General features: G+C 53.6%; 1 protein-coding gene across 1 annotated transcript; it reads right to left on the bottom strand.

The window, feature by feature from the left end:
- Positions 1–1,248: 1,248 nt before the first annotated feature.
- On the bottom strand, positions 1,249–20,275 carry LOC101870638 (keratin, type II cytoskeletal cochleal). Its single transcript, XM_005141805.3, has 10 exons — positions 19,762–20,275; positions 11,072–11,632; positions 10,067–10,275; positions 7,211–7,271; positions 6,655–6,750; positions 5,757–5,921; positions 5,527–5,652; positions 3,705–3,925; positions 3,143–3,177; positions 1,249–2,438 (listed from the first exon to the last, which is right to left on the bottom strand). Exons 2-10 carry the CDS (start codon positions 11,468–11,470, stop codon positions 2,263–2,265), a joined length of 1,488 nt encoding a protein of 495 aa, XP_005141862.2. The 5' UTR covers positions 11,471–11,632; positions 19,762–20,275; the 3' UTR covers positions 1,249–2,262.
- Positions 20,276–25,484: the final 5,209 nt, after the last annotated feature.

Genomic DNA, 25,484 nt, shown 5'->3' on the forward strand with positions numbered 1-25,484 from the left:
CTCCATGGACTCACAAAGACACTTCCTGGTGTTCCCCACATTGTGCAAATCTCCTTTTCCCCAGCATATGTTGTCCTGGGAACAGGGAAAAGCTGCAGCCACCCAGCCTGCACATGCCCCTTCCTGCACACACGGATTCAAGCGATGGAGCCCTCCTCATCACTTGTTGTCCTGCATCTCCTCACTGCTGCAAGCAGCAGCAATCAGTGGCACCCACTGCCAAACCCACCCGGGCAGAGCTGCCTTTGAGCTCTTCATTTCAGGGCATTTGATTCAGTTTGATTTCCTGGCCACAACACAAAAGCTGTGAGCTGGGTGCTGATAGCAGAGCTCTGCTGGGCACCCTAATGCCTCCCTTCCTTAGTGCCATGTGTGCAGTGAAACCACACACAGGCTCAGCACAAGGGGCTGGGTGGTGCTGGGCACCAGAGGAAGGGGATCTGGGTACTGCAGAGGCAGGTAAAGCATCCTTAGAGGATGCACAAAGCAGCCTGGAGGCATCAGTGGCTCCAAACCCTCTGCCTGGCCCCACTGGGGTGATGCTTTGAGCAACACCAACCAGGGCTGGCCTCACGTCTGCACCATGGGTCTATGAGAGGGGTGGGAGCAAGCACAAACCCCCCGGAGTGAGTCCTCCTCACCCCACGGTGCCCCAAAAGGAGCAGGAAGGAGCTGTCCTCATGCAGCAGGGTCCAGGCTCTCCTTTCCAAGCTCTGGCTGTTGGCAAGGGGGTCTCCTCCAGCGCTCAGCTCCTCTGCTCAGCAGAGGAAGATGATGCTCGAGGATGGATTGGTCTCAGCTTCAGTCCTGACCAGGGGCTGGGCTGCATCCAAGTGCTTGAACAAACCAATGCCATCACCCAGATGATGCTCGAGGACAGATTGGTCCAAGTTTCAGTCCTGACCAGGGGCTGGGCTGCATCCAAGTGCTTGAACAAACCAATGCCATCACCCAGATGATGCTCGAGGACAGATTGGTCCAAGTTTCAGTCCTGACCAGGGGCTGGGCTGCATCCAAGTGCTTGAACAAACCAATGCCATCGTCCCAGTGCCCAGACTGGGAGCAAGCAGGTAAAACTCACCCAGAAACGGAAGACTGTGCAGGCAGCAAACCCTAAACCCTACCTCCAACCACAGCGTGGCACTGCTCCAGGGCAGCAGGCTCCGGAGGCAGGAGGAAGGGATAACACTGGGGGTTTTCCCAGAGCATCCAGGGCAGCACAGACAAGGAATGCGGCTGGCACGGAAGCAGCATGCAATAGGGAAACTTTATTAACAGCCTCATGACAAACTCCCAGACCACAAAGGCTTAAAACAGCAACCAAAGATGCCCTGCTAGGACATGGCTGAGCATGAAATGCAACGATTCTGTGCAGCTTCTGTGAGCTATTTATCCAAGAATCATTCCTACTGCAGTAAGAACCTGGCACAGGTCAGCTGAAGGCACATTTGGGCAGGAACAAGGAACTATTGGAATGATGCATCAACAAATCACGCTCTTCCCTACCTGTAATAGACACCTGATATCACTTTGAAAGACAGGGTGGTAAAAGAGACATTCGGAGATGGGGAATGTTTCACTTCATATCCCTTAAGCTTTGGGCTTCTTTTAAGAAGAGGGAATGGGGTGAGGAGCTTGTTTAGGAGTTACTTGGCTATAAAGAGCCTGAAAGTAATCTGCCTGCATTGCCTTCGGTGAGAAAGCAGCTTCAGGCAGGGGAGAATCACAGAGCCCCATTTCTGAGCCAAGAGAACCCCAAAGGTTTTGGTAAACGTTACCAAAACCAACCCAGGCTGCAATCCCAGCAAGGGTTGACCTGTTCTGAGGAGCCCAAGGGAATGAAATCTTCCCCATCCCAATCCAAGGCAGATAATCTCCTGGTGTCTCTTCCAAACCCACAGCACAAGCGTGGAATTCCTTGCCACTCAAATGGTTGCTTTGCCATTCCAAGGGTGAAATCCAGCCCTGAGCAGGGGGTACCAAGCACACAAGTAACAAATGTATTATCCCACCTGCTTCACCAGATGGATTTCACCCTCCAGGCTTGAACCTGCTCTCTGTGCAATGGTTCCCACCACGTTCAGGAGTGCAGGATCAAGCCTGGGGTGATGTGGCCGGGGCAGGCACTGCTGTTTCTCACCCCAATTCCTTCACCACTGCCCAAATTGTGCAGCCAGTTTGTCCTAGGAAGGCAACAAAGACTTTGCTCTCTATGGTTTCCCCCTCCCATGTAACGGGTACTGCTGCTCTCCCATCCGAGAGTTACTTCCTGAAGCTTCTCCTGCTGGATGAGGTGGTGGTGACCGTGTAGGACTTGGTGGCACCCCCGGAGGAGAAGCCGAGTGCTCCGCTGCCCATTCCTGAGCCCAGGCTGAGGCCTCCTCCCAGCAATCCACTGGACCTGGCAAAGCCACCTCCGCCGCTGGAGCTGACCACGGCTGCAGCATGGAGAGAAGGAAACCGAATGTGAGCAGCAGGAGCTTCAATCCCAGTTTGGCATCCCCAGGAAAGGGCAGGAAACTCCCTCTGATCCCTATAAAACACTCATCTCCTGCTACATTTTTGCCTGGAGCATGTTTCCCTGTGCCAAGCCAGATGCACCTGAGGGCTGAGCAGTCTCCCATCACCAGCTCTCAACCTGGCAGCATGGAGAAGCCCGCATCAAACACATTCAGCTCATCTCTTGGTGCACCAGAGAGGCTGTGGGCATGTGGTTCACCAGCTACAAACAGCAAGTAAGTGGATGGGAAGTAGAGTCACTGGTTTAGACCTGCAGACAGCACCTCCAAGACACCAGCATCTCTCCAATGTCTAGGCAAGGTGAGCACCCAATGCTTCCCAAGCTGGAAAGACACCTTCTAATGTCACCTTGGCACTAACTTCCAACCCAGGCGATTCATTTCCTCATTAGCACATATAAAAATGGGAGGAAAGAAAGAGCAATATTGCCCCAAGTTCAGTTTCCTACACAGGAGCTGGAGCTGAAGCCTGCCCCGGAGCCAACAGCACTATCAAGGTCTGTCTTGGGGGGCTCCCATTTAAGAAGGGGTTAACAGGGCACTGAGGCTCCTGCACGCAGCCCCAGCTGGTCCCCACCTGCATTTGCTATGGGTAACTACCAGAGAGTACAAAACCAACTCACAGATGTTGACGCTGCCAACTCCATCACCAGCCAACCTGTTGGAGAAGACAAAACACAAAGGCAGAAAGGAAGAGGCCAGGTTAGACTCTGCATTACTCAGTGCTCCCCCAGGGCTGAGGGTGAAGACAATGGCAATGAGTTATTGCTGTTGTAAATCATTCAAACAAGATACGTGTGCCATCCAGCGCTTTGCTCCGGCCCTACAGTTACAGCTCTGTTATCAGCTGGGGAGAGGGGGGGCTGAAAGAGCACAGCAGCTCTGTCCTAATTCCATAGGGATTTGAGCCACTTGGGAATTTCCTGCCACAGCACTGAACAAAGGATGGAAACAACTCTCTTTCCTTCTTTGGATGTTTCCTCCAAGAGCATCCTGTTTTCCCCAGGACTTGCCCCGATTTGGCTCTTCAGCCAAAGCACTTTCAGGACCAAAACCCCACTGAAACTGCCCAGTCCTCACTTCTGGAATTCCTTGCAGGAATTGGGATTGTGCCCTCGCAATGTCCCAAGCAAAGGGAACAGAGGGTTGGACCTGCCCCATGTGAAACCCACAGCTTGTCCTCACCTGCTCTCCTCTCCCTCCAGCAGCTTCCTGTAGGTCGCGATCTCAATGTCCAGGGCCAGCTTGACGTTCATGAGCTCCTGGTACTCACGGAGCTGCCTGGCCATGTCCTGCTTGGCCTTCTGCAGAGCTGCCTCCAGCTCCTCCAGCTTGGCCCTGGCATCCTTGAGGGCCAGCTCCCCACGTTCCTCAGCCTCAGCGATGGCTGCCTCCAGCTTGGCACGCTGTGGGGACAGAGCAGGGGAACATCATGGGCATCCCACCTCCTTGGTGGAGGACACTGCTGCCCATGGACTTCTGACCATCCCTAGGTGCCTGCACAGCCCTGGAGCCTTCTGCTCAACGGAGATCCCTTGGAATCCATGCCTACACACTGGTTTGGACACTGGATGGAGAGCAGCTCATCTCAGTGTGTTCTTTGCATAGGCAGACCCTATTCTCTCCACTGGCTATGATTATGGAAGACTCTTCAGGGGATGCTCAGCCCACCCACACCACACACAACAAGACAACACTTGGGGTTAATGCAAGCTCAGGGTTTCTCTCCTATTTATTATGCCCCAAGAGCTTGTTTGGTGCCAATTGGTCTCCACCAGGCTTTGATGTGAGGCAAGAGCAGACCTGCAGTTAACAACCAATGCAGACCCAAAGCATCCCTGTGGGGCCACATCAAGCTGGCAGCCCTAATGCAGCCTCAACTGTGCCCCTGCACCTCCACAAAAGCCCTGTGCTTGCCAGGGAGGCCTCACAATGAACACATGTACTTTATACTCTTCATCCATTATTCAAGGCAGCTGCCCCAGGTCAGCTCTTGGCTCCTGAGTGTGCATTGAAGCCTCCCTGCCCTGAAACCAAACAAGCAGGCGAATGGATGAATCACAATAGCTTATCTCCATCTTTGTGCACCCTGGTTATTCACCAGCAGCCTCCAGCCCTCAGCCATTCACTTGCCCCAGCCCTTGGATGAAGCGATAAGGGCCCTGCCACAAGCAAACACAGCTCCCATCCAGCTGTATCATTCCCTCCCGTGCCCAAACATGGTGCTCCCCAAGAAGGGAGTGGACAAAGATCCCAGAAGCAGCAAGGCCCAAGGAATGTGTGGGGCCGAGAGGGAGGCCACACACAGCAGTGCCCTTTGGAGACGGCTCTGCATCACTCCCCTCTGCACTACCCCCCTCTGAGCCTGTGGGCTCATCTAGAGCTATAAACATATAGACTCTCACCTATAGTTCAGCTACATAGAGACTCTCACCTATAGTTTAGCTGGAGAGAGAGAGACTCTCCCCTACAGTTCAGCTACATAGACTCTCACCAATAGTTCAGCTATATAGAGATCTACCTATAGTCCAGTTATATATATATATAGACTCCCACCTAAAGTCCAGCTGTATAGATACTCACTTATAGTTCAGCTATACAGAGACTCTCACCTATAGTCCAGCTATAGATACATATAGACTCTCACATATAGTTCAGCTATATTGAAAGACTCACCTATAGCCCAGCTATAGATACACAGACTCTCACCTATAGTCCAGCTATATAGACAGACTCTCACCTATAGTTCAGCTATAGATACATATAGACTCTCACCTATAGTCCAGCTATAGATACATATAGACTCTCACCTATAGTCCAGCTATAGATACATACAGACTCTCACCTATACTTTAGCTATATATACATATAGACTCACCTATAGTTTAGCTATAGATACAAACAGACTCTCACCTGTAGTTCAGCTATAGATACAAACAGACTCTCACCTGTAGTTCAGCTATAGATACATACAGACTCTCACCTATTGCTCACATCACATCCTCACCTGGGCCTTTGCGTTTTCAATCTCCCCCTGCAGCCTCTGGATCACACGGTTGATCTCCACGATCTCGTTCTTGGTGTTGCGCAGATCATCCCCGTGCTTCCCTGCGGTGACCTGCAGGGCCTCATACTGCCATAGGGAACACAGGAATGGGTCAGAATGGCTAAAACCCCTCCCGGCCATGCCATGCGGATGCATGGACTAACAGGAGCCTTTCTGTGTCCCAAACTCACCTTGCTCTGGTACCAGGACTCAGCCTCCGCCCGGCTCCGGTTGGCAATCTCCTCATACTGTGCTTTGACCTCTGCAATGATGCTGTCCAGGTCCAGGTTTCGGCTGTTATCCATAGACAGCACCACTGAGGTGTCAGAGATCTTGGCTTGAAGCTCTTGAAGTTCCTGGCAGTTGCATTAAAAAGAGTACCATTAATCACTGGTTTTTGGAAGCCAATTAAAGAGAGAATCCAAGAAGAAAAGGGAAAGGGAGGCAGCTAAGAAGAATTCAACCAAAACACTCATTAATCAGAAGGAAACCAACTGAATCACATCAACCTTGCAAAGCACAAAGTAAGCGGCAGCAGAAATGAAGACAGTTATCAGCCACATGCTGACAGCGAGGGTGGGTTATCCCATTCCTGAGATAAGAGCCCAGCATGGAAAGCTTCATCCAAGAAATGAGCATCAGCTCCACAGCTATGCAAGGGCCAAATTCCACCACCCCACCCAAGGATGCAATGTGTCCAGTTCAATCAGTCTCTTACCTTGCAAATAATGGGTAAGATAAAGGAATCTGGGACAAGGAGCTTTCCTTTCTGTCCCTCTCGCAGCACACAAACACACCAGCACACCCCAGCACTACAGCCCTGCCTGTAGCACATGGGTTTTCCATGTTTTCATGCTAACAGCACCAATAAATCCATTTCACATCCCAGTTAGGGAGGAATCACTGTGCCAGTTCACAGAGCACTCCACTCGCAGGGCTGGTTTTGCTCACATAAGGGAACACTCTGTGTCTCCATCACCTCCCTCATCCCTGGAAGCAGCACATTCATTCTCTCAGCCACCAGTCACTGCTCTCCCCTCACTGCTGGTGCCACACTGCAGCAGCCACCCAAAGCCCAAAGGAACTCACCGCTTCATAGAGAGACCTCAGGAAGTTAATCTCATCCGTGAGCGCATCCACCTTGGCCTCCAGCTCCACTTTGTTCATGTAGGCAGCATCCACGTCCTGCAAGAGACAGAATCACATTGAGTCCACCCAGCCTTCACAAGCAGTCATGAGCCCACCATGCTCCCCAAGCTCTCTATGTCCTCTACCCGAGGACCCACCATGTCCTAAAAAGGGCACTAAATGCTGCTGATGTGCAGGATCCCTTCTGTTCTGCAGATCCCTGGAACTATCTTTGCAAGCCCAATGCCAGCCTGCACCTAACCCTAACCCAGCCTTGGGAAGTGTTCCAAAGATACAGCCATAATCTAGGACATCCCTGGGATCTGCAGTGCTTCCCAGATAGACTGCAGTGCCTACCGAGGCAGCCTTTAGCCAGAAAGGAGAGCTCGAGTTCTTCACCTGCATGTCTCTAGGCACAGCTAAAAGATGAGGGGACAGCAAAGCAAATGCAGGGACAAAAGGGGGAGAAGGGCTATGAACACCCATGGGGAGCCCCATCAGACATCCCTGCACGCACCTTCTTGAGCACCACAAACTCATTCTCTGCTGCCGTGCGCTTGTTGATCTCATCTTCATACCTGCCAGGGAGGAAGGCATTGGTGAGATGTTAGAGCCTGGGGAAAGGGGAAGCATCACGTCAAGAGTTACCCTGAGTGGTTTTAGTCTCCCTCCACTTCTGTCTTTGTGAGCAGCCTCAGCAAAGCCTTTCTCACCCCTGCTTTCCCATATTCCTTATTATTCACTGTGTTTACAAAGGTTTCTGCTCCTCATCCTCACTCGTGGATGGCTGCAGGACTGCAGTGTGGGTCCTGAGGCTCCCGACTGTTTCACTTACCCCTTGAGAGAACAAACACAAAAGCAGGAAGGGATGCCAGCAGGTTCAACCAACTCCTCTCTGCTGGTCTAAGCAGCTGCTGATGCTGCTTTCACTGTGCACTTCCTTATTCCAGGCATTGGAGAACCCTTTGCAGGTGTCCATCACAGGCCATGGCCCTGGTACAACCGAGTGTAATGACCCTCATTCTGCACAGAGTGGCTCTGCTTCAAAGCTGCTTCTAGAGCTGGCTACAAGCCCTCTTCAGGTGGTCACCTTTAGAGGTAATGAGCTAGATGCTGAGCAGATAAAAACCATGCTCCGTTGGCTTCACAGCATCACTACTTTGCTCCTGGCTCTCGGTGCCTGCCTTACACCAGCTTATGTACAGCCACTGCTGAATCAAACAGCAGGATCCTGCTGTAGGAATCTGGAAAGTCATCCAAGGAGCAGAGCAGGAGCCACCTTCTCTGGTTGGGAATTCCTGTTCCCAAAGCCAGAGCACTGCTCTCTATTTACACAGCCCCTGCATGGCTAGAGCTGGCATTTGCCTTCCCTTGAGCCTTCATGTGCCTCCTGTTCTGCTCCGCACTGGAAGCTTGCCCATCCCACTGCCATACACGGATGTTGTCCAAGGAGAACAAGCTGCATCTATTGCTATGGCAGAGTAATATGTGACCTGGAAACGATGTGCCCGTGCTGCACAGGCACAGCCTGCAGGGCAGAATGGACAAGCAGGGATAGGGAACAGGCCTGAATCGCTCTAGAAGGGCTTATGGAATTCCTCATTTCCTGAGGGAACCCTGACTAAGCTGCCCGACCAAGTGACAAGTCATTCCACACTCTCCAGGAACTCCCAAGGTGATCCAGAAGCCTGGGGCACTCTCACACCCTGGCATGCCCTGCACCAAGCCACGTGGGCAGAGGGAATCCAGCCTGCTCCTACCTTTGCTTGCTCTAAACCACACCCTTAGGCAATGCAATTCCTGAGTAAGGGACTGAACCTCATCCCCTGGAGCCTGGTGCGGATAAATCTCCTCCTCCCTTACCCCAGATGTGAACTGAGCATCACTGAGTAAACCAGACATAGGAAAAAGAGGCAACAGGCACAGGAAGTGCATTCCCAGTTTGGGAATTCGACTTGGAACATGGCATTTCCTTCATGGAAATGGGGAGAGGCAGGTTCTGAACTCCAGGTACTACCTCGCTCTGCTGCACGAGCATCTTAGGCTCCTGATCTATAGAATCCAGAGGGGTTTGGGTTGGAAGGGACCTTAAAGCTCACCCAGCTCCAACCCAGCTCCAGGGACCCCTTCCCCTGTGTCCAACCTGGCCTTGAGCACTGCCAGGGATGGGGCAGCCACAGCTTCTCTGGGCACCCTGTGCCAATGTCCTACCACCCTCTTATAGGGAAGAGCTTCTGCTTAAGATGTAACCTAAACCCTGTTTCAGTTTTAACCCCTTTTCCTATTACTCCATCCCTGATAAAGGGAAATTCCTGTTTTACTTCTCGTAGCACAACCAGGGTCTGGTTTTACATGGACCTGTAATAAGGAATTGCAGGAATAAGAACGCTCCTCTGCACCTCACATTCGTGTGCCCTGCAAGTAAAACGAGGGCTGCAATTCCTCTGGGTGCAAACCAGCTCCTTGCAGGGATGAAACCTGGGGCTGAGCAGAGCAGGATCAGGGGAAACACCATTGCCATGAGCCTCCTTGGGAATGGCTGGGAATGACCTTCCCTAAGCACACTCCGGAGGTTACCAGTGCTGTTTGTTTGCAGTTCCTGCTGGATCCAGTTTGCCAGCTCCCTCTTTGCTTTCTTTCCTTTCCTATTCAAGGCATTCACTGGGTTGGGCCACGCTGGGACAAAGGCTGCTTTCTTCAGGGGACTCCTCCCAAGCCACACGATTGGGACTGAAAAGCAGCTTCCAGGTGGCAGGTCCCCTGCTCCATTTCCCTGCCCACAAAGCTGAGCTCCATGGGCTTCCTACAGAGCCCCAGGACAAAGGCATCCCTGAGGAGACCCCAAAGGGGATGGAGCCACTGGAATCCTGTAGGAGCAATCCAGGCAAGAAGCCAGGCACTCAGACACCTGACTCATGGCTAGAAAAGTCTCCCCCCCCCCCAGCAAAAAAGCTGGAGACATCTCTAGAAGCTTCTAACTACAGCTACAACTGTTACACCAAGCCAAGTACACCATTACACCAACTACACCATGACACCAACCCAACTACACCGTTACACCAACCCAAGTACACCGTTACACCAACTACACTATTACACTAACCTAAGTACACCATTACACCAACTACATCATTACACCAACCCAAGTACACCATTACACCAACTACACCATTACACCAACCCAACTACACCATTACACCAACTACACTTTTACACCAACCCAAGTACACCATTACACCAACTACACCATTACACCAACCCAAGTACACCATTACACCAACTACACTTTTACACCAACCCAAGTACACCATTACACCAACTACACCATTACACCACCCCAACTACACTGTTAGACAGGAAGGTGACACATTACTTGGTCTTGAAATCCTCAACCAGATCCTGCATGTTCTTGAGCTCGCCCTCCAAACGCCCCTTGTCGTTCAAGAGCCCATCGAGCTGCCGCCGCAGGTTGCTGATGTACGTCTCAAACATGGGAGCAATGTTACTGCGGGTGGTTTTCTGGTCCTGGAGGAGGCTCCATTTGGTCTCCAGCATCTTGTTCTGCTGCTCCAGGAAACGGACCTGGAAAACAACACTGGGGTCATTTGGGAAAGCAGGAGGAAGGGGGAGCTGCCTTGGAGTTGATCCTGAGGGATAGAGAGCCTGGGGATGGGAGCCACTGTGAGGGGGATAAAGACCAGGAGGGAGCAGTTATGATTCCAAGGCTTTGGATGAACTTAAGATAAGGAGATTCTGCTTGCTCGACACTTGACAGAAGCCATCCACAGACCTCAGACAATCACCCCCACTCCAGGTCTGGATTCCTTGCATGTCGAGGATGCCAGAGCTGCAGTTTACACAGGCCATAGGATCAATCAGTGCAAGAGGCTAAAGCCACAGGGTGCAGGGCAGTGCAAACACAGCAAGGTCTGACTTACATCAAGGCCTGTTCTACTGGGAGGATTCCTCTCCATGAGACCCCCTCCTCCCTGCATTAGGTAGAGGTGTGCTTGGGTGCAGACTGGATCTTTAAAGCCTGCACCTACATTATGGACAATAGCTAAATAAACCAAATAAGCTATTGCCCACCCACATGATGGGCAATAGGAGGGACACACTAAATAAAAGCTCTTTCCCATCCACATTATGGGTAATAGCTCAATAAAAGGGGTACAAAGCAGGCCTAAGCAGGGCAAAACCCTTTACAGAAGGCCATGGGTAACTCCAGAGGGCTTTAATGGGAGTTATTGTATTGCAGCAGGCAAATCACACCAGGCTCCCGAGGACCTGATCCTGAGCCCATCCGTGAACCCCCCCCCCCCCCCCCCCCCCATTGGATTAAGTGAGCTTTGGGCCAGATTTGCTCCCAAGCCCTCACCTTATCAATGAAGGAGGCGAATCTGTTGTTGAGGGTCTTGATCTGCTCCTTCTCCTCCTTGCGCACCCGCTGGATGTTGGGGTCGATCTCCAGGTTCAGGGGCGTCAGGAGGTTCTGGTTGATGGTGACCTCCTGGATGCTGCCGGTGCCGGGCACCGCACCGAGCCCCATGCCCCCATAGCCGTATCCAGAGCGGACGCTGTAGGAGCTGCTCCCCCCGACGGACACCCGCTTGCTGCCGGAGCCCAGGCTGTAGAGGCTGGAGCTGCCGAAGCCCCCGGCCCGGCTGAAGCCGGAGCCACCCCCGAGCCCACGGGTGGACGAGACGGTGCTGACCCGCACCTGGCTGATGCCGGGGCCGGCGGCGGAACGGGAGCTGAAGCTCACGGAGCGGGACATGATGGGACCCAATGCCTGGAGGCTCCGGGAGCGCAGGGAGTGAGCGGCTGCTGCGGCCGCTTCCCCTTTTATCCGTTAGGAGCGCAGGGCTTGGCCCCAGGGCAGGAGAGGAATCGGTTTACGGCGAGGAGCTGGGAGTGCCCGGCAGCGCCCACCCCCTGCCTGCGGAGAGAGAGGAGGGAAGGGACAGGGAAAGGATGGGCAAGGGACGGACAAGGAACAGGGAATGGATGGGCAAGGGACAAGGAAGGGACAGGGAAGGGACAGGGAAGGAACAGGGAATGGATAGACAAGGGCCAAGGAAGGGACAGGGAAAGGATGGGCAAGGGACAGGGAAGGGACAGGGAAGGGATGGACAAGGGACATGCAAGGGATGGACAAGGGACAGGACATGCCTGGCACTTCCCTTCACCTCCACCACAGGGGATGCGACCCTGGAGCCCATGGTAAGGGTTGTGATGGGCCAGCTCCAATCCCTCTGTTCTCAAGGCTCCTCCGTTCCTCTGCACCTGCCTAAATGAAGGTTGAAAGCAGAAGGAAGATGCACTGATCTGTAACTCTCCTGCAGTAACACAGCAGGAAAGAGGGAAGAGGCCTCAGCTTAGTGCCTGGTCCAGCTTAGTGCAATACACAGCAAAGCCAGCTTCAGCCTTGACCACCCACCCCATGCTCTGGCAGCAGCAGGGCAGATCAGAGATGCCACTGCTGGCCCTGGGGTTGCTTCCTCTCTCCTGTTCAAGTTAACATCAAGGTGGTTTAGGCAGGCAGCACCATGCAGCCAACACACTGGTCCATGCTCCAAAGGACACAGGTTTCTGCTTAAACTCCTGTGCAGGAGAGGCAGAGACCAGAATGAGCTGTATGGGCTAATGCAGAAGCCTGGAAGGGACTATCAGGTTGTAAACCCTCCATGACATTTCAAAGTCTGGCCTGGATGTGTCAGCCTTCATCTCTTCCCCTCATCAGGACAGCAAGATAGTGCTGGCTGCACGTCCTGCCCACAGCCTGTTATAGGCATGCCCTTGCTTCCTTGTGGGAGATGGAAGCTGGATGGAGACTCTGCTTACTAAAGGGAATTCTTGTTCTGAAGAACCACTGATTTTAGGTAAGGATGAGCCCGAATCCCATTCAAAGCTGAAGTCAATGCAGGAGAGCCTCATTCACCTTGCTGCTATGCACTCCCCACTCCCACTATAACAGCCAACCCAGATTCCCGGCACCCATCCTGCAAAGGCAACATTCCCCATTGAAATCCGGTTTCAAGGCAGGTTAAGTCAGAGCAGGATCCGGCCGTGCCGAGCTGTCACAAGCAGTTTGCTTGTGTTGCTGGGTGCCATGGTGACACTGCATAGTTTCACAACCCAGCAGGCTGGTAAATACTTCCAAGCCCATTGAAGTGACCTCCAGGGATTCAGGTTTGGTGGCTGCTGAAACACCCTCTTGGGGGAGTGAATGCTTTGACACTGTTGATGTGGGGCTGTTGTGTTTGGGGGCACAACAAGCCAGCCTGCACACCCAGAACAGCCCATCACTGTGCACCGATGCTCACAAAGCCAATGAAAGAGTCACAGATGCTAAACCCCTCCCTAAAGCCTTGGGGAAACAAAGCGAGGTCCCAATTCCAGCCCAGAAAGCACAGTGGGATGGAGGCAGGGAATCAAATGTGGTCCTGTCCTAAGGGAAGAGGAAGGAGGCTTTGCAGGGAGCAAACCTGTGTGTTAAGACCATGCTGAGCAGTGACAACCCACTGCTTCCACACCTGCTGTCCCTACCCCATGGCTACCTCTGGCTGTGTCTTTAGAGAGCGGTGTTTGGATTGAACCCCTCCTGGAGCAGGGAGTGCCCCTGGCTCCGGTGTTTGCACAGCGCAGCCCCGGTTTGTGATTGCTGTTCCCAAGTGCTTCGGCACTGAGTCATCTATTACTGAGTGTCCCAGCACGGAGCAGGGCTCAGGATGGGGGCATCATGATAGCACTGATGGGGGTATCACCATAGCACTGATGGGGGTATCACGATAGCACTGATGGGGGAATCACGATAGCACTGATGGGGGCATCACCATAGCACTGATGGGGGAATCACCATAGCACTGATGGGGGCATCACCATAGCACTGATGGGGGAATCACCATAGCACTGATGGGGGCATCACGATAGCACTGATGGGGGCATCACGATAGCACTGATGGGGGTATCACGATAGCACTGTTGGGGGTATCACCATAGCACTGATGGGGGAATCACCATAGCACTGATGGGGGCATCACCATAGCACTGATGGGGGTATCACCATAGCACTGATGGGGGTATCACAATAGCACTGATGGGGGAATCACGATAGCACTGATGGGGGAATCACCATAGCACTGATGGGGGCATCACAATAGCACTGATGGGGGCATCACCATAGCACTGATGGGGGCATCACGATAGCACTGATGGGGGAATCACGATAGCACTGATGGGGGAATCACCATAGCACTGATGGGGGCATCACAATAGCACTGATGGGGGTATCACCATAGCACTGATGGGGGTATCACGATAGCACTGATGGGGGTATCACCATAGGGCTGTCAGAAGGACACTCTCAAGCTGTCGCTTCCACCACCACCTGCAGCCCTACAACCTCGTATGCTGTGCTTGCAACAACCCCTTCCCGGATCTCCATAGCCTCCATACAAAACATCTCTAATTCCTGTGACTCCAGAGGGAACTTCCCAGCTGCAGGCACCATGGGCGCCAGCCTGATGAGCCCTGCTCGAGGAGGTGGTTATCTCCCAGGAGGTTTTATTGCTTTATGTACTGCTGCTGCCTGTGTCACTCGGGCTGTAAAGCTCCATATAATGACGCAGCTCTTTGGAAAGCTCTTCCGAAAGGCACCAGCAGCCTGGGCCTTTGTTCCAAAGGTTGGTACCTCTCCATAGTTATTGCCTGGCAACAGGAACCCTCCTGCTATAACTCGGGGCCTTACATCTCCCTAGGTTCACCCATTGGTGTCTTTAGTGCTCTGCCACTGCCTGCTTCCAAAACACTGCACTGGCTCATTTGAACCTGGTGTGATTCCCCTGTTAATGGGAAGTCACCCCTTTCACTGGGGAAACTGAATGGGGTGAAGGAGGGGATCCTGCCCCTCTGCTGTGCTTGCTGAGACCCCACTTGCAGCCCTGGCTGCAGTTCTGGTGTCCTCAATGTATGGACATGGAGCAGCTGGAGCAAGGCCAGAGGAGGCCATGAGGATGCTCAGGGGTTGGAGCAGCTCCCATAGGAGCCAGGGTGAGAACACTGGGACTGGAGCAGGGAAGCTGCATGGAGACCTCAGAGCAGCTGAAGGGGGATACAGGGATGCTGGGGAGGGACCTGCATCAGGGACTGGAGCGATGGGACAAGGGGTTATGGGTTCAGATTGGAACAGGGCAAGTTCAGGTTGGAGATAAGGCAGAAGAAGGTGCTGAGACGCTGGAATGGATTCAATGGAGAAGGTTTGGATGCTCCATCCCTGGCAGTGTTCAAGGCCAGATCAGACAGAGCCTCAGGTGAGGGTTGGAACCGGATGAGCTTTAGGTCCTTTCCAACCCCAGCTATTCTGTGATCCTAAATCTTCACCTATTTCATGACCAAGCAGCTTTTCTGAGCACTTGAAACCAGCCTGGGGCCTCTCTCTGCTCCAGTGCCCTTGGCACGCGCTTCAGTATTGTTCATGCTGCAGCTTCATGCACCTCCACACGTGGAAACTGCATCTGACTCTCACCCTTCCAGCCCTGCAGCTCAGAGAGCCTCAGGCCTCGATCCCATTGAACATCTCCATTCACCAGCTGGAGGCTGGTGGGACCGGTCCCACCTGAGCTGCACTGGTGTCTTCCAGCTACACCTCTCTGCAGCAAAGCAGAACAGCTTTGGTATAAAGGGAAGCATCACTGGGACCGGCAGGAAGAGCTGGACACAGCTTGCCTGGGGTGGCAGAGCCAGCTCCATGCGACTAATGCTGCTGGCACACTCCTGTCCCTCCAGGAGCTGTGTGTCACCTCTATCTGCTCTGTTGGGCTCCTTGCTGCATGGGAAGGTGCCTGCTGCTGGCCACGTATCCCAGCACCAGGAAACACCTCTTTGACACAGAACTGGCCACGCTTGTTCTGCTCCCGAAGCCCCCATAAAGCATCACTCTAACCCTCAAGGTGTTTAGATAACAGCACACACGTTCCAGTGAGGCTGTGGTGAGTGGGGTCTCTGCTCCCAAGGAACAAGGGATGGGACAAGAGGAAACGGCCTCAAGCTGCACCAGATCCTATGAACATCTCTGTGCCTGACACACGGTGGAGGCATCCCAGCTATGGCCTTTCCCCCTCCTCCAGCCTGTTTTCCATTCATCTACAGCTGGGTTGTTTCCCCTCTCCCCCAGATTACCAGACCTTACAAGAAAACACGAAGGAATAACTATAAATATCGTTCTAATTATGTATAATCATAATTACACGGATAATTTTTACATGAAAGTTGAAAGTCACTCCCACAGCTAAAGCCTGAAGGAAAAACAACCAAACAAACACCTTAAAACACCACAATTCCCAGCGCTGGGGTGGAACCACAGCCCTGGCAATGCTGGGCTCAGGTCTTCTGGAACCACATGGATCAGGAAAGAATGGAAACCCCATGTTCTGTCCCCACAGAAATCCCCCAGGATTGGGTGCTGGGGTGTTGGAACAGGCTGCCCATGGCAGTCACCATCTCCAAGTGTTCATGCACCATGTAGGTGAGACCATGGGTTAGTGGTGCCCTTGGCAGTGCTGGGGTGGTCTTAAAGGTCTTTTCCAACCCAATTCTATGACTCTATGACTTCTGAGTCCTGCCCATTGGATCTGTTGCTCTGTTCAAGTTCCTGCCAGCTGAGCTGATCTAACTCACACAACACAGAGCAGGCAAAGTCAGGTCACATCAGAGTCCAGCTATCTCAATAACAGGCTGGCCAGCCTCAAAATACAGGGCAAGCATATATCCATCCTCTGGCCATACTTCTTCAGCCTCCAGCCATCAGCTGCTTCACCCTTCCCAAGGTGGAGGCTGCATCCTGACCAGCATGTTTAACCACTGCTGATGCTCCTCTCCCCATTACTGCTCCACTCCTTGGTTAACTCAGCCCTGCTCACTGCACCCCATGGCCATGAGGTTGCACATGGTGTGAGGAGCTCTTCCACTTAACTCACTTGCAAACTGATGTGTCCCATTCGGAGAGGATGGAAGCTGTGAGGTCACCTCCCTGCAGTCAAGGGAACACCAGCTCACAGGAGCTGAAATCAAAGCAGTGCAATGAGACTCAGCACTATTGCAGGAGTCCATGGGCCTGATTCATGTCTGGGTTAAAGGATAATGCTGCCAGGTGAATGGAGCGAGGAAGGAGAGGGATGACCCAGCACAGTCATCAATGAAAAATGCTCTTATCAACCCTCTGTTTTGTCTGACACAGCTTGGGCAGAGTCAATGGCACGATGCCACCTTGCACCGACCCATCCTCCAAGCACAGGGAGGATTAAGGTCTTCCTTCCCCCAAGCATCCACCATGGCCCCCATCCCAACTCCCTGCACAAGGCAATAGTGCACAATGACTGTGTTTCTTACTAGCTGCCCCAACACAAACACCCATCTTCACCCTGGTGCCTCCACGGGAACAGAGATGCTCCACGGGAACAAAGCTCTGGCCCCACTCCCAAATTCCAAGAGCTTTTGGAAAATCAAAGCTGTCCAAACACATTTGTCACCCCAAAGAGCTCCTGAGGACGGAAAACAACCAAGGAAAACACGGAGCTGTAGGTAGTGATTTAGAGATCAAGTGTCCTGCAGGCAGGAAGTACGTGGGAGAGGCAGGAGTAAAACCCGTATCACCTCCCTCCGCTCCCTTCACACTGAGTGACACGTTGCCAAACATGGGATGGGAGTATTTCCTTGAGCCTTCAGGCCATTGGACTGTAGAAACCCCATCACACTCAGTGTAAAGTGTCCTCCTGAGGGTGCTTTGTGTTATCCAGGTGTGCCAGAGCCAGGACGAGCACTGGGGATGTCACACCAGGGATGTGCTCCATGCAGGAATCCAACACAGTGTAAAACTGGGAGCAGAAGTAAAGGGCAAATCAAATGCACACAACTGATTTGCCCCAGGGATTTGATTAACACCAGGCTCTCTGCTTGCAGAGGGTGTGATCCAGCTCGCAGGGACACAAGGGGTTTTCCTACCATTGCAAACACAGGAAACGCAGCCATAAGAGACTCAGGCTGCCAAGCCCTGGGCTTCAGTCCTTCCTACCCCCCTGCTCTCACACCAGCCTTATCTCAGCACTTGTATCTCAGCCAGCAACAGTGCTCAGCACCCAGCTTTAAACCCAAACAGCACGGAGCTGGATGCTTCCAAATGGGAGGCAAAAGGAAGGCACGAGCCCCTTTTCCTTTGGTGTTCTCCCAGCCTGGGACTTGGTATCAGGTTTTACAGTGCGAGCAAAGGGCAGGATTGCAGCCTTGGACCTGTCAGGGAGCCCAGCCCTGGGTGCTGATGGCAGCAGAGGGTGTGGTGGGTCTGGCAGGCACCAGCACAATCAATGCATTCAGCGATGACAATAATCATCATCATCATCATTATCTGCACCTTCCCACATCCCCTGTGACATGAACAGGGCCTGTGGGAGGGGAGGGAAGAGCAGGTCCAGCATCACATGGATCATCACCCCCAGCCATGCTGCTGCTTGGAGACTCCTCCTCCAGCCCCAGCACCCGTCTGCACCCAACAGCCCCTCAAAGCCACCTCCAGCAACAGGACATGGAGCTGGTGGAGCAAGGCTGGAAGAGGTCATGAGGATGCTCAGGGGGTGGAGCAGCTCCCATAGGAACCAGGCTGAGAACATTGGGGCTGGAGTGGGGAAGCTGCGTGGGGAGCTCAGAGCAGCTGAAGGGGGCTACAAGGATGCTGGAGAGGGACCTGCATCAGGGACTGGAGTGATGGGATGAGGGATGATGGGTTCACACTGGAACAGGGGGAGCTCAGGTTGGAGATAAGGGAGAAGCTCTTCCCTGTGAGGGTGCTGGGATGCTGGGATGGGTTGAATGGAGAAGGTTTAGATGCTCCATCCCTGGCTGCCCCATCAAGGCCAGGTTGGACACAGGGGCTTGGAGCAGCTGCTCCAGTGCAAGGGGTCCCGTGGCAGGGGTTGGAACTGGATGTTCTTCAGGTCCTTTCCAGCCCAAACCAGTCTGGGATTTTGATTCAGTGTGGGATGAGAGAGACCTGGCAAGGAAAGAACAGGGAAAGGAAGAGGAGAGCAGTGCCAGGAGTGAGACCAGCTCTGTGCGATGCTGAGGATGCTGCTTTACCGGGTCTGCAAAGAGGCACAAGGGCCCTTGAAGCCAGGACCAAGCTCCCGGTTCCCTGCATGCACCCAGCATGAATCAGTCGGGCAGGATTTCACCCCAGGAGGTAAAAACCAGGATGAATCAGTTCTGGTCCCAGATTTAAAAGGGATTAAGCCTCACTCCTGGGCTCAGTGCTGGCATTGCCCGAGCACACACTCACACACGTGGGGTTGTGTGGGGCCGTCGCATGGGCACACGCAGCAGCCGTGCTGCATCACACAGCTCCCTTAAAGCCAAGCTGGAGCAAAGCAAGTGGGTGATCCCTTCCCTGTGCCTTATGGGGCTGGCTTAGCCCCATGCCTGTGCCTTCTGCTCGTTCTGGACCTGCTGAGCTATGCTACAGGGCACAGTGTTTGATGCCAGCCATCCCCTCGCAGCCACGTTGGGATGGATGCGGCTCCGGATGCTGCAGTGCTGAGAGCAGTTCCCCAGCCCCAGGGGTAACCCAGCACCAAACCCACCCACTGCAACTGCCCCTCCGAGCAGAGCCCTGCTGCTCTGCACCCATGTGCAGGGGTTGGGTTCATCATGTAGGAAGCATGGAGCGAGACAAACCACCCCAGGAAGGCTGAGAGCCTGCTATGCATTCATACTGCAAGCGCTGGTGGCACAAGGCAAGAAGTGGGAGACTGAGCTCCAATTCAGCTGTGCCCATGGCAGGGGGTTGGGTCTGGGTGATCTTAATGTGCTTTCCAATGCAAATTACCCCTCGGTTACACAGCAGCTGCACCCAGCAGTGGCACCATCCCCATCTTCTCCATGCCTCTGTTCCCAGCTCATGATTCCCACCTGATGCCAAATGCAGCAGGAGCCCAAATCCCTGTTCTCACAGGGGAAAAGAAACACCCAAAGAGATCCCACCTCCAGTGCCATCCCTGCAATGCCTGGCTCATCCCATACCTTCATTTGGGGAGAGAAGCCAGTGCAGTGGGATCGCTCTGATCAACCTCCAGTGCCCACCTTGGGACCAAGTGATCTGCAGTTCCCAACGCAAACATCCACCTTCTATGACTTTGATGCCTTAGGTCTTAAAGATCCCAGTGGATTTTAGCCTCAGAACCTCGTGTTGCAAACCAGGTAGGTGCCTTCATAAATATCCACGCAGCTCAGTAAGAGCTGAAGGCTCTTGGTACCCACTGACACACAATACATCATTATAAGAGCATGTGAGAATGACAGACAATGCAGAAACAAACTGCCTAATTACAAGTGACAGAGCCAGATTGGAATCAGTGGTGGATACTGGGTGCTGTCAGAAAGGAATGAAGTCACTTGCTCAGGTGTGGATTGAGAAACACACACAGTAACTCCTCACGTTGCGGGGCTCAGTTACACTCTTTGGGATGTTGAGAAAGGAGGAGCCACTTGCCAAAGTAACAGGACAGGTTCCTTTGGGGAAGGAATTGATCCTCAGCTCCATCTAAACCTGCCCTGGTGCAGCTTGAGGCTGTTTCCTCTTGTCCCATCCCTTGGGAGCAGAGCCCAGCCCCATCCTGGCTCCATCCTCCTGCAGGCACTTGTAGGGAGCCATCAGGTCACCAATACCCAGTGCAGGGGCACAATCCTGCCCTGGCCCTGCTGCCGCACTGGTGCTGAGCCAGGCCAGGATGCTGGGGTCTGCCTGGGCACAAGCTGTTCATGCTCAGCTCCATCCATCCAGCTCCTTTCCATGAGCAGTTTCCAGCTGCTCTTCCTCAAGCCTGCAGCATCCCATGGTGTTGTTGTGGCCCAAGTGCAGGACCTGGCTCTTTGCCTTCTGGAAGCTCATCCCATTGGCACAGCCAATGGCACATCCAGGAGGATCTCACAGCCAGAGCTGCTTCCCCACAGGGCTGGCTGGTACCACTGGTATCATAGGTCCAGTGCCTAGGGAAGGAGCCTGCAGCAGGAACAGAAGCTCTCACCACGGCTCCATCACTCCAAGCCTGGCTTTTCTCCCAATCCCTGAATTTCCTGGAACCTACGAGAGCAGGAGCACAGAGGCTGGGCTGGAACCTCCCTGAGCATGAAGCCGATGTGGGCACGTCCCGGCCTGCCTCCCAAACCCTCCTGTAAATGCCTTGCAAGTGACGTCTGCTTTGGGAAGTGATTGAGGCAGAGGGTTGAGCTCCTCACTGTTGCACCCAGGAATGCAAAAGGAGGAAGGAGGGAATGGGGCTGGCAGGAGGAAGGGGATGGGGATGGGATGGGGATGGGGATAGAGATGGGGGTGCGGATGGGGAAGGGGATGGGGATGAGGATGGGGATGGGGATAGGGATGAGGATGAGAATGGGGTGGGGGTGGGGATGGGGATGAGGATGGGGTGGGGATGAGGATGGGGATGAGGATAGGGTGGGGACAGGGATGGGGATGGGGTGGGGATGGGGATGAGGATGGAAACGGGAATGGGGATGAGGATGAGGATGGGGTGGGGATGGGGATGGGGATGAGGATGGGGATGGGGATGAGGATGGGGCTGGGGATGAGGATGGGGATGAGGATGGGGGTGGGGATGGGGATGCACAGGCTTCAGTCCAATAAAGTATTGAAAGGAGGAGATGAAAACAGAGATTTGACACTAGAAGGGTGGGTGGACATGGAAAGGAGAAGTGAGAGAAGGAAGGTGGAGTGGAGCTGGGGAAGGCTGCAGAGCTCTCCCCATCCATCCCCCAAACCAGGGTCCATGCAGACCCACACCCTGGGATGCCCCTGCACCATACCCTGATCCCAGCTGCAGCACTCCCCTCCGTGCCCATCCGCTGTCCCTGGGGCTGGGGAGGATCACACAGGGAGAGCAATGGGAAGCCACATGCGTGTCATAATTACCATGCAGGCCTGTGGTCACTGGCGTGGCCCTGGCTGTCCTACCACAGCACTGGCCTGGGCTTGCCTCCAGCCCAGCCCAGCACCTTCCCTTCTCCTCCAGGCACTGCAGAGATGGGCTCAGGATGAGCTGAACCCAAGTGTTTCTGCAAGCAGAGCCCCTCACCACAAACCCAGCTCTGGGACCCCATAGAACCAACCCATCTCCAGCCTATGCCATGAGCCTCTCCCATCCCAGGATAAGGGCCAGCAGCCAAAAGAAACCCAAAGCATTTAACAAAGCAGATCCTCTCTTTACTCTGACTTAAGCCTGAAGTGAACTCAGGCTCTTTGGAACCAGGAACTGCAGCTCCCCTGCCTTGTCCTCCCTGTGGCCACAGCATCAGCCATTCCCCTGCAATGTGTCACTTGGAACAACACAGGGATGTGCCTGCAGCCGCTCCTCGCGTGCCTGCTGAGGATCAAATCCTGCTGAGCCACTGCCCCACAGCTCTCTGCAGCCTGCAGCCTGGCTCTTGCTTAACCTGAACCATTCCGATTCCTTGGGGCAAATGCTGATTCCTTGTTTATGCTTCATGCATTGCCCAGACTTAATAAACAGCAATTACTTATGGGAGCTTGATAAGCCTATTACTCTGCATATACACGCTGAGGCAATAGCCCTAAAAGGTGATTTTCCTGATGGCAGGAATAAACCTCCATGTACCAAGGGAAGGGTGACAACACTCTCTAGGTTTGCCTCCCAAAATGCACCCTGTGATGGTTTAAGTCACCTTGTGCCCATCCCCAAACAACCTACAAAGCAACCACACTGCAAACTCAAAGCCACGCATTGCTTTGGTCCAGACACGTCCAGAATGGGAGATGCTGGGACCATTCAGCATCTTTGGATGGTGAGGACTTCATCCTAATGGATCAGGAGAGAAGCTGGACCAGGCTGCAACTCTGTGGGAGCAGGACACAGCAGTGCAGCTGGAGGTGACTGGAGCCTCCATCACACCTTCCAGAGCCTTCTCCACCTTGTTGCCATCTTGTCCCCATCCTTTCTAAGCTTGTTCTTGCTGTGTGGCCAAGAAGGCTGGCGCCGAATGGCAAAGCCTGAGTTTGGAGACCAGCCCGTTCCACACTGAACCAAATACCTGGTCAAGGAGGAGCATCGAGAACATCAGCAGGAAAGGGAGAAACATCCTGACTCAGCACTGCCTCTCCCATAGGGCAGGGAAGACAGCAAGGGAGAGAAACATGCAGCAAGGCTTTGGGTGCCACCGTGTCCAGCAGCCTTCCCTTCTCCATCCTTGAGAACACAACATGGGATGACAGGTTTCTGCACCACGAGAGCAAAGAGCTGTATAGAATCACCATAGAATCATGTCAGCATCAGGTTGTTGGCCATAGCCATGAAGCAATGCCCTGGCTAGACTGGAATTAGAGTGCCCCTGGAATCCCCCTGGATCCCATCTGTGGGATAAGAGGAGCTTCAGCTTTGGCACCTAGAAAGGTTGAAGGAGGTTAACGCTCTGTGCAAGCTCTTCCCACACATCCCCACATCTGCCAGCAGAGATGACCACTTCAAACACCTTCCTTAGAGGTACTGCAAACGACACCCATCCTGCTGGAAGGAGGCAGGGCTCACCTCCGAGTAGAGGGGCACCAGTGCTCCCACTGAGAAATGGCTTTTCACCCTCCATTCCCAAACATCAAAGGCAGCTTTAACCCTAAACCATCATCCTTCTGCATCTTTCTATGGCAGAACCTCCAGCATCCGACCATAGAATCATGGAATGGTTTGTGTTGGAAGGGACCTTAAAGCTCAGGTCCCTCTCCTGCATCCTTGTAGCATCCTTCAGACACTGGAAGCTGCTCTGAGGTCTCCACACAGCTCCTCTGCTCCAGCCTGAACAGCCCCAATGTTCTCAGCCCCTGATCATGGTCTCCTCTGGACTTGCACCAACAGCTCCACATCCTTCTTACGCTGAGGATACCAGACAGGATAACAGACAGGATGGGGGGTGTAGTACATGATGCTGTGCAGGAACTGGGCCTCAAAAGACATCAAGAGAAGTGTTACAATCACATCTGGAGAGGGTTTGTGCCATTCTGCATTGGGAGATGCTATTCCAGACAAACCAGGCATCCTCAGAGGCTGGATCCTGAGTTACAGATTTCATTTCCAGGGGTGAGGAAGAATTGATACCAACAGGAGAAAGGAGCAGGAGTGATGCTGGGGCCGATGGGGCTGCAGATGCAGTGACCTGCAGTGCTTTCCCTGCAGCAGAGCTTCCTGGCATCTTCCAACATCTCATCCTGCACCATCCCACCCCACTCGGTGCGGGGCTCTGCTCCAGCCACCAGGGAACTGAACCAGCACAATTCCACCTTTATCTGCTTCCCTCATAGGGATCCTTCCATCCCAAGTGCCCTCAGTACCAGCTGAAGCAGGGAACCTGCCAGGTGACCCCATGACCTGATGCTAATCGGGAACACTGATGTGCCTGCAGCCACAAGCCACAGGCAAGCAGCCCACGGGGTGATGGATGCTGTCAGCTCTGCCTGCAGGAGCCATGGGTTTCACCAGATCCCAGCCATAGGTTTTGGGTTCATCCTGAAAATAAGATGGAAACTTATGGACATTGAGGGACAGACGTATTCACATGGGTCATCGGGAGACAGCTTCCCTGGAAAGGTGTTTTGGGAAGACAGATGTGTCCTTAAAGCACACTGCATTAAAACCAGGCTTGAAGAGAAGGTTAACCCTACTGGAACGGGTCATCTTCCTCCTGAAGGCCTTCCAAAGACAAAACCTATTGCCCCATCTGACACGTTTCTTGTTGAAGCAGGTCTGTGCCAGACCCAAGCTGTCTTCAGGGAAATTCCCAGTTGGTCCGGGGCAGAACCACACCATCAAACAGCAGCTTTCCCACACAGCTGGAATGCCAGATTCCAGCCAGGGACAATCATCTCCCTCCCTGGGAACACCATGATGCTAAAAAGAGGCAGACATGGGAGTTTTGTTGTGACTTTTCACATGAGACTGAGCTCAAGCAGGGAAAGGTCTGCAAGAGCCGTGTCCAGCACTGGTTTCCACCGAGGTCCAAACAGGTATTTAAGGGTGCGTTACCTGTGTTACCTTCATTAGAAGGTAGTGGGGTTTGGTGTCTCCAGTGCCAGCTTTTAAAGGGCTCTCGAGGAGCAGCAATGGAACAGCCAAGGATGGACGTGGACACTTCTGAACTCCACATTGGTGTCTGGAAGCTCTGAAGGTCTCTGCTGTTGCCAGACCAAATGACCAAGGAGCCTCAGGACTCTTGGTCCCCACACGGGGGGTCTCAGAAGCAGCTCGGTCACCCCTAAACCACCCCTGATGTGCCCATCTGATCAAAGACCCCAACCACCCCAATGCTGGAGATGCCATTCCCACTCTCCCACCCCCAACCAGTGCAGACGCTGCGACTTCAACCACCAAAACCACCCGGTGCCAAAACCACCAGGAACAACCCCCGAAATCACAGCTCCTCACTGCACACCATGCCTGGACACCAGCCAGGGGCTGAGCTCCAGCTCCGGGTGCCAAGCAGCAGCGAGCAGCCGAGCTCAGCGCCATCCTGCAGCACCTTGGGTTGCTCTCCTCACCATGTAAGGCTATGGGAAGCCGGTGAAATAGGGGCGAGGGATTTGTCGGTGCTGCCCGTGCCCTCACCACACAAACAAGCTCCCGAAGGAAGGAGGGTACAGACAGAGGAGGGGAAGGGAAGAAAAGAAGCCAACAGGTTGATCTGGATTACATCAACGGTTACACCCTCCTCCGCTTAATGAACATAGG

The sequence above is a fragment of the Melopsittacus undulatus genome, chromosome 21, assembly GCF_012275295.1.
Source record: "Melopsittacus undulatus isolate bMelUnd1 chromosome 21, bMelUnd1.mat.Z, whole genome shotgun sequence".
Classification (NCBI taxonomy): Eukaryota; Metazoa; Chordata; class Aves; order Psittaciformes; family Psittaculidae; genus Melopsittacus; species Melopsittacus undulatus.

Coding starts and splice junctions, on each gene's coding strand:
- LOC101870638 (XM_005141805.3), bottom strand. CDS start 11,470: ATGTCCCGCTCCGTGAGCTTCAGCTCCCGTTCCGCCGCCGGCCCCGGC. Junction 10,276..11,071: donor TCGCCTCCTTCATTGATAAG/GTGAGGGCTTGG, acceptor GTTGTTTTCCAG/GTCCGTTTCCTGGAGCAGCA. Junction 3,178..3,704: donor CTGGAGGGAGAGGAGAGCAG/GTGAGGACAAGC, acceptor CTTCTCCAACAG/GTTGGCTGGTGATGGAGTTG.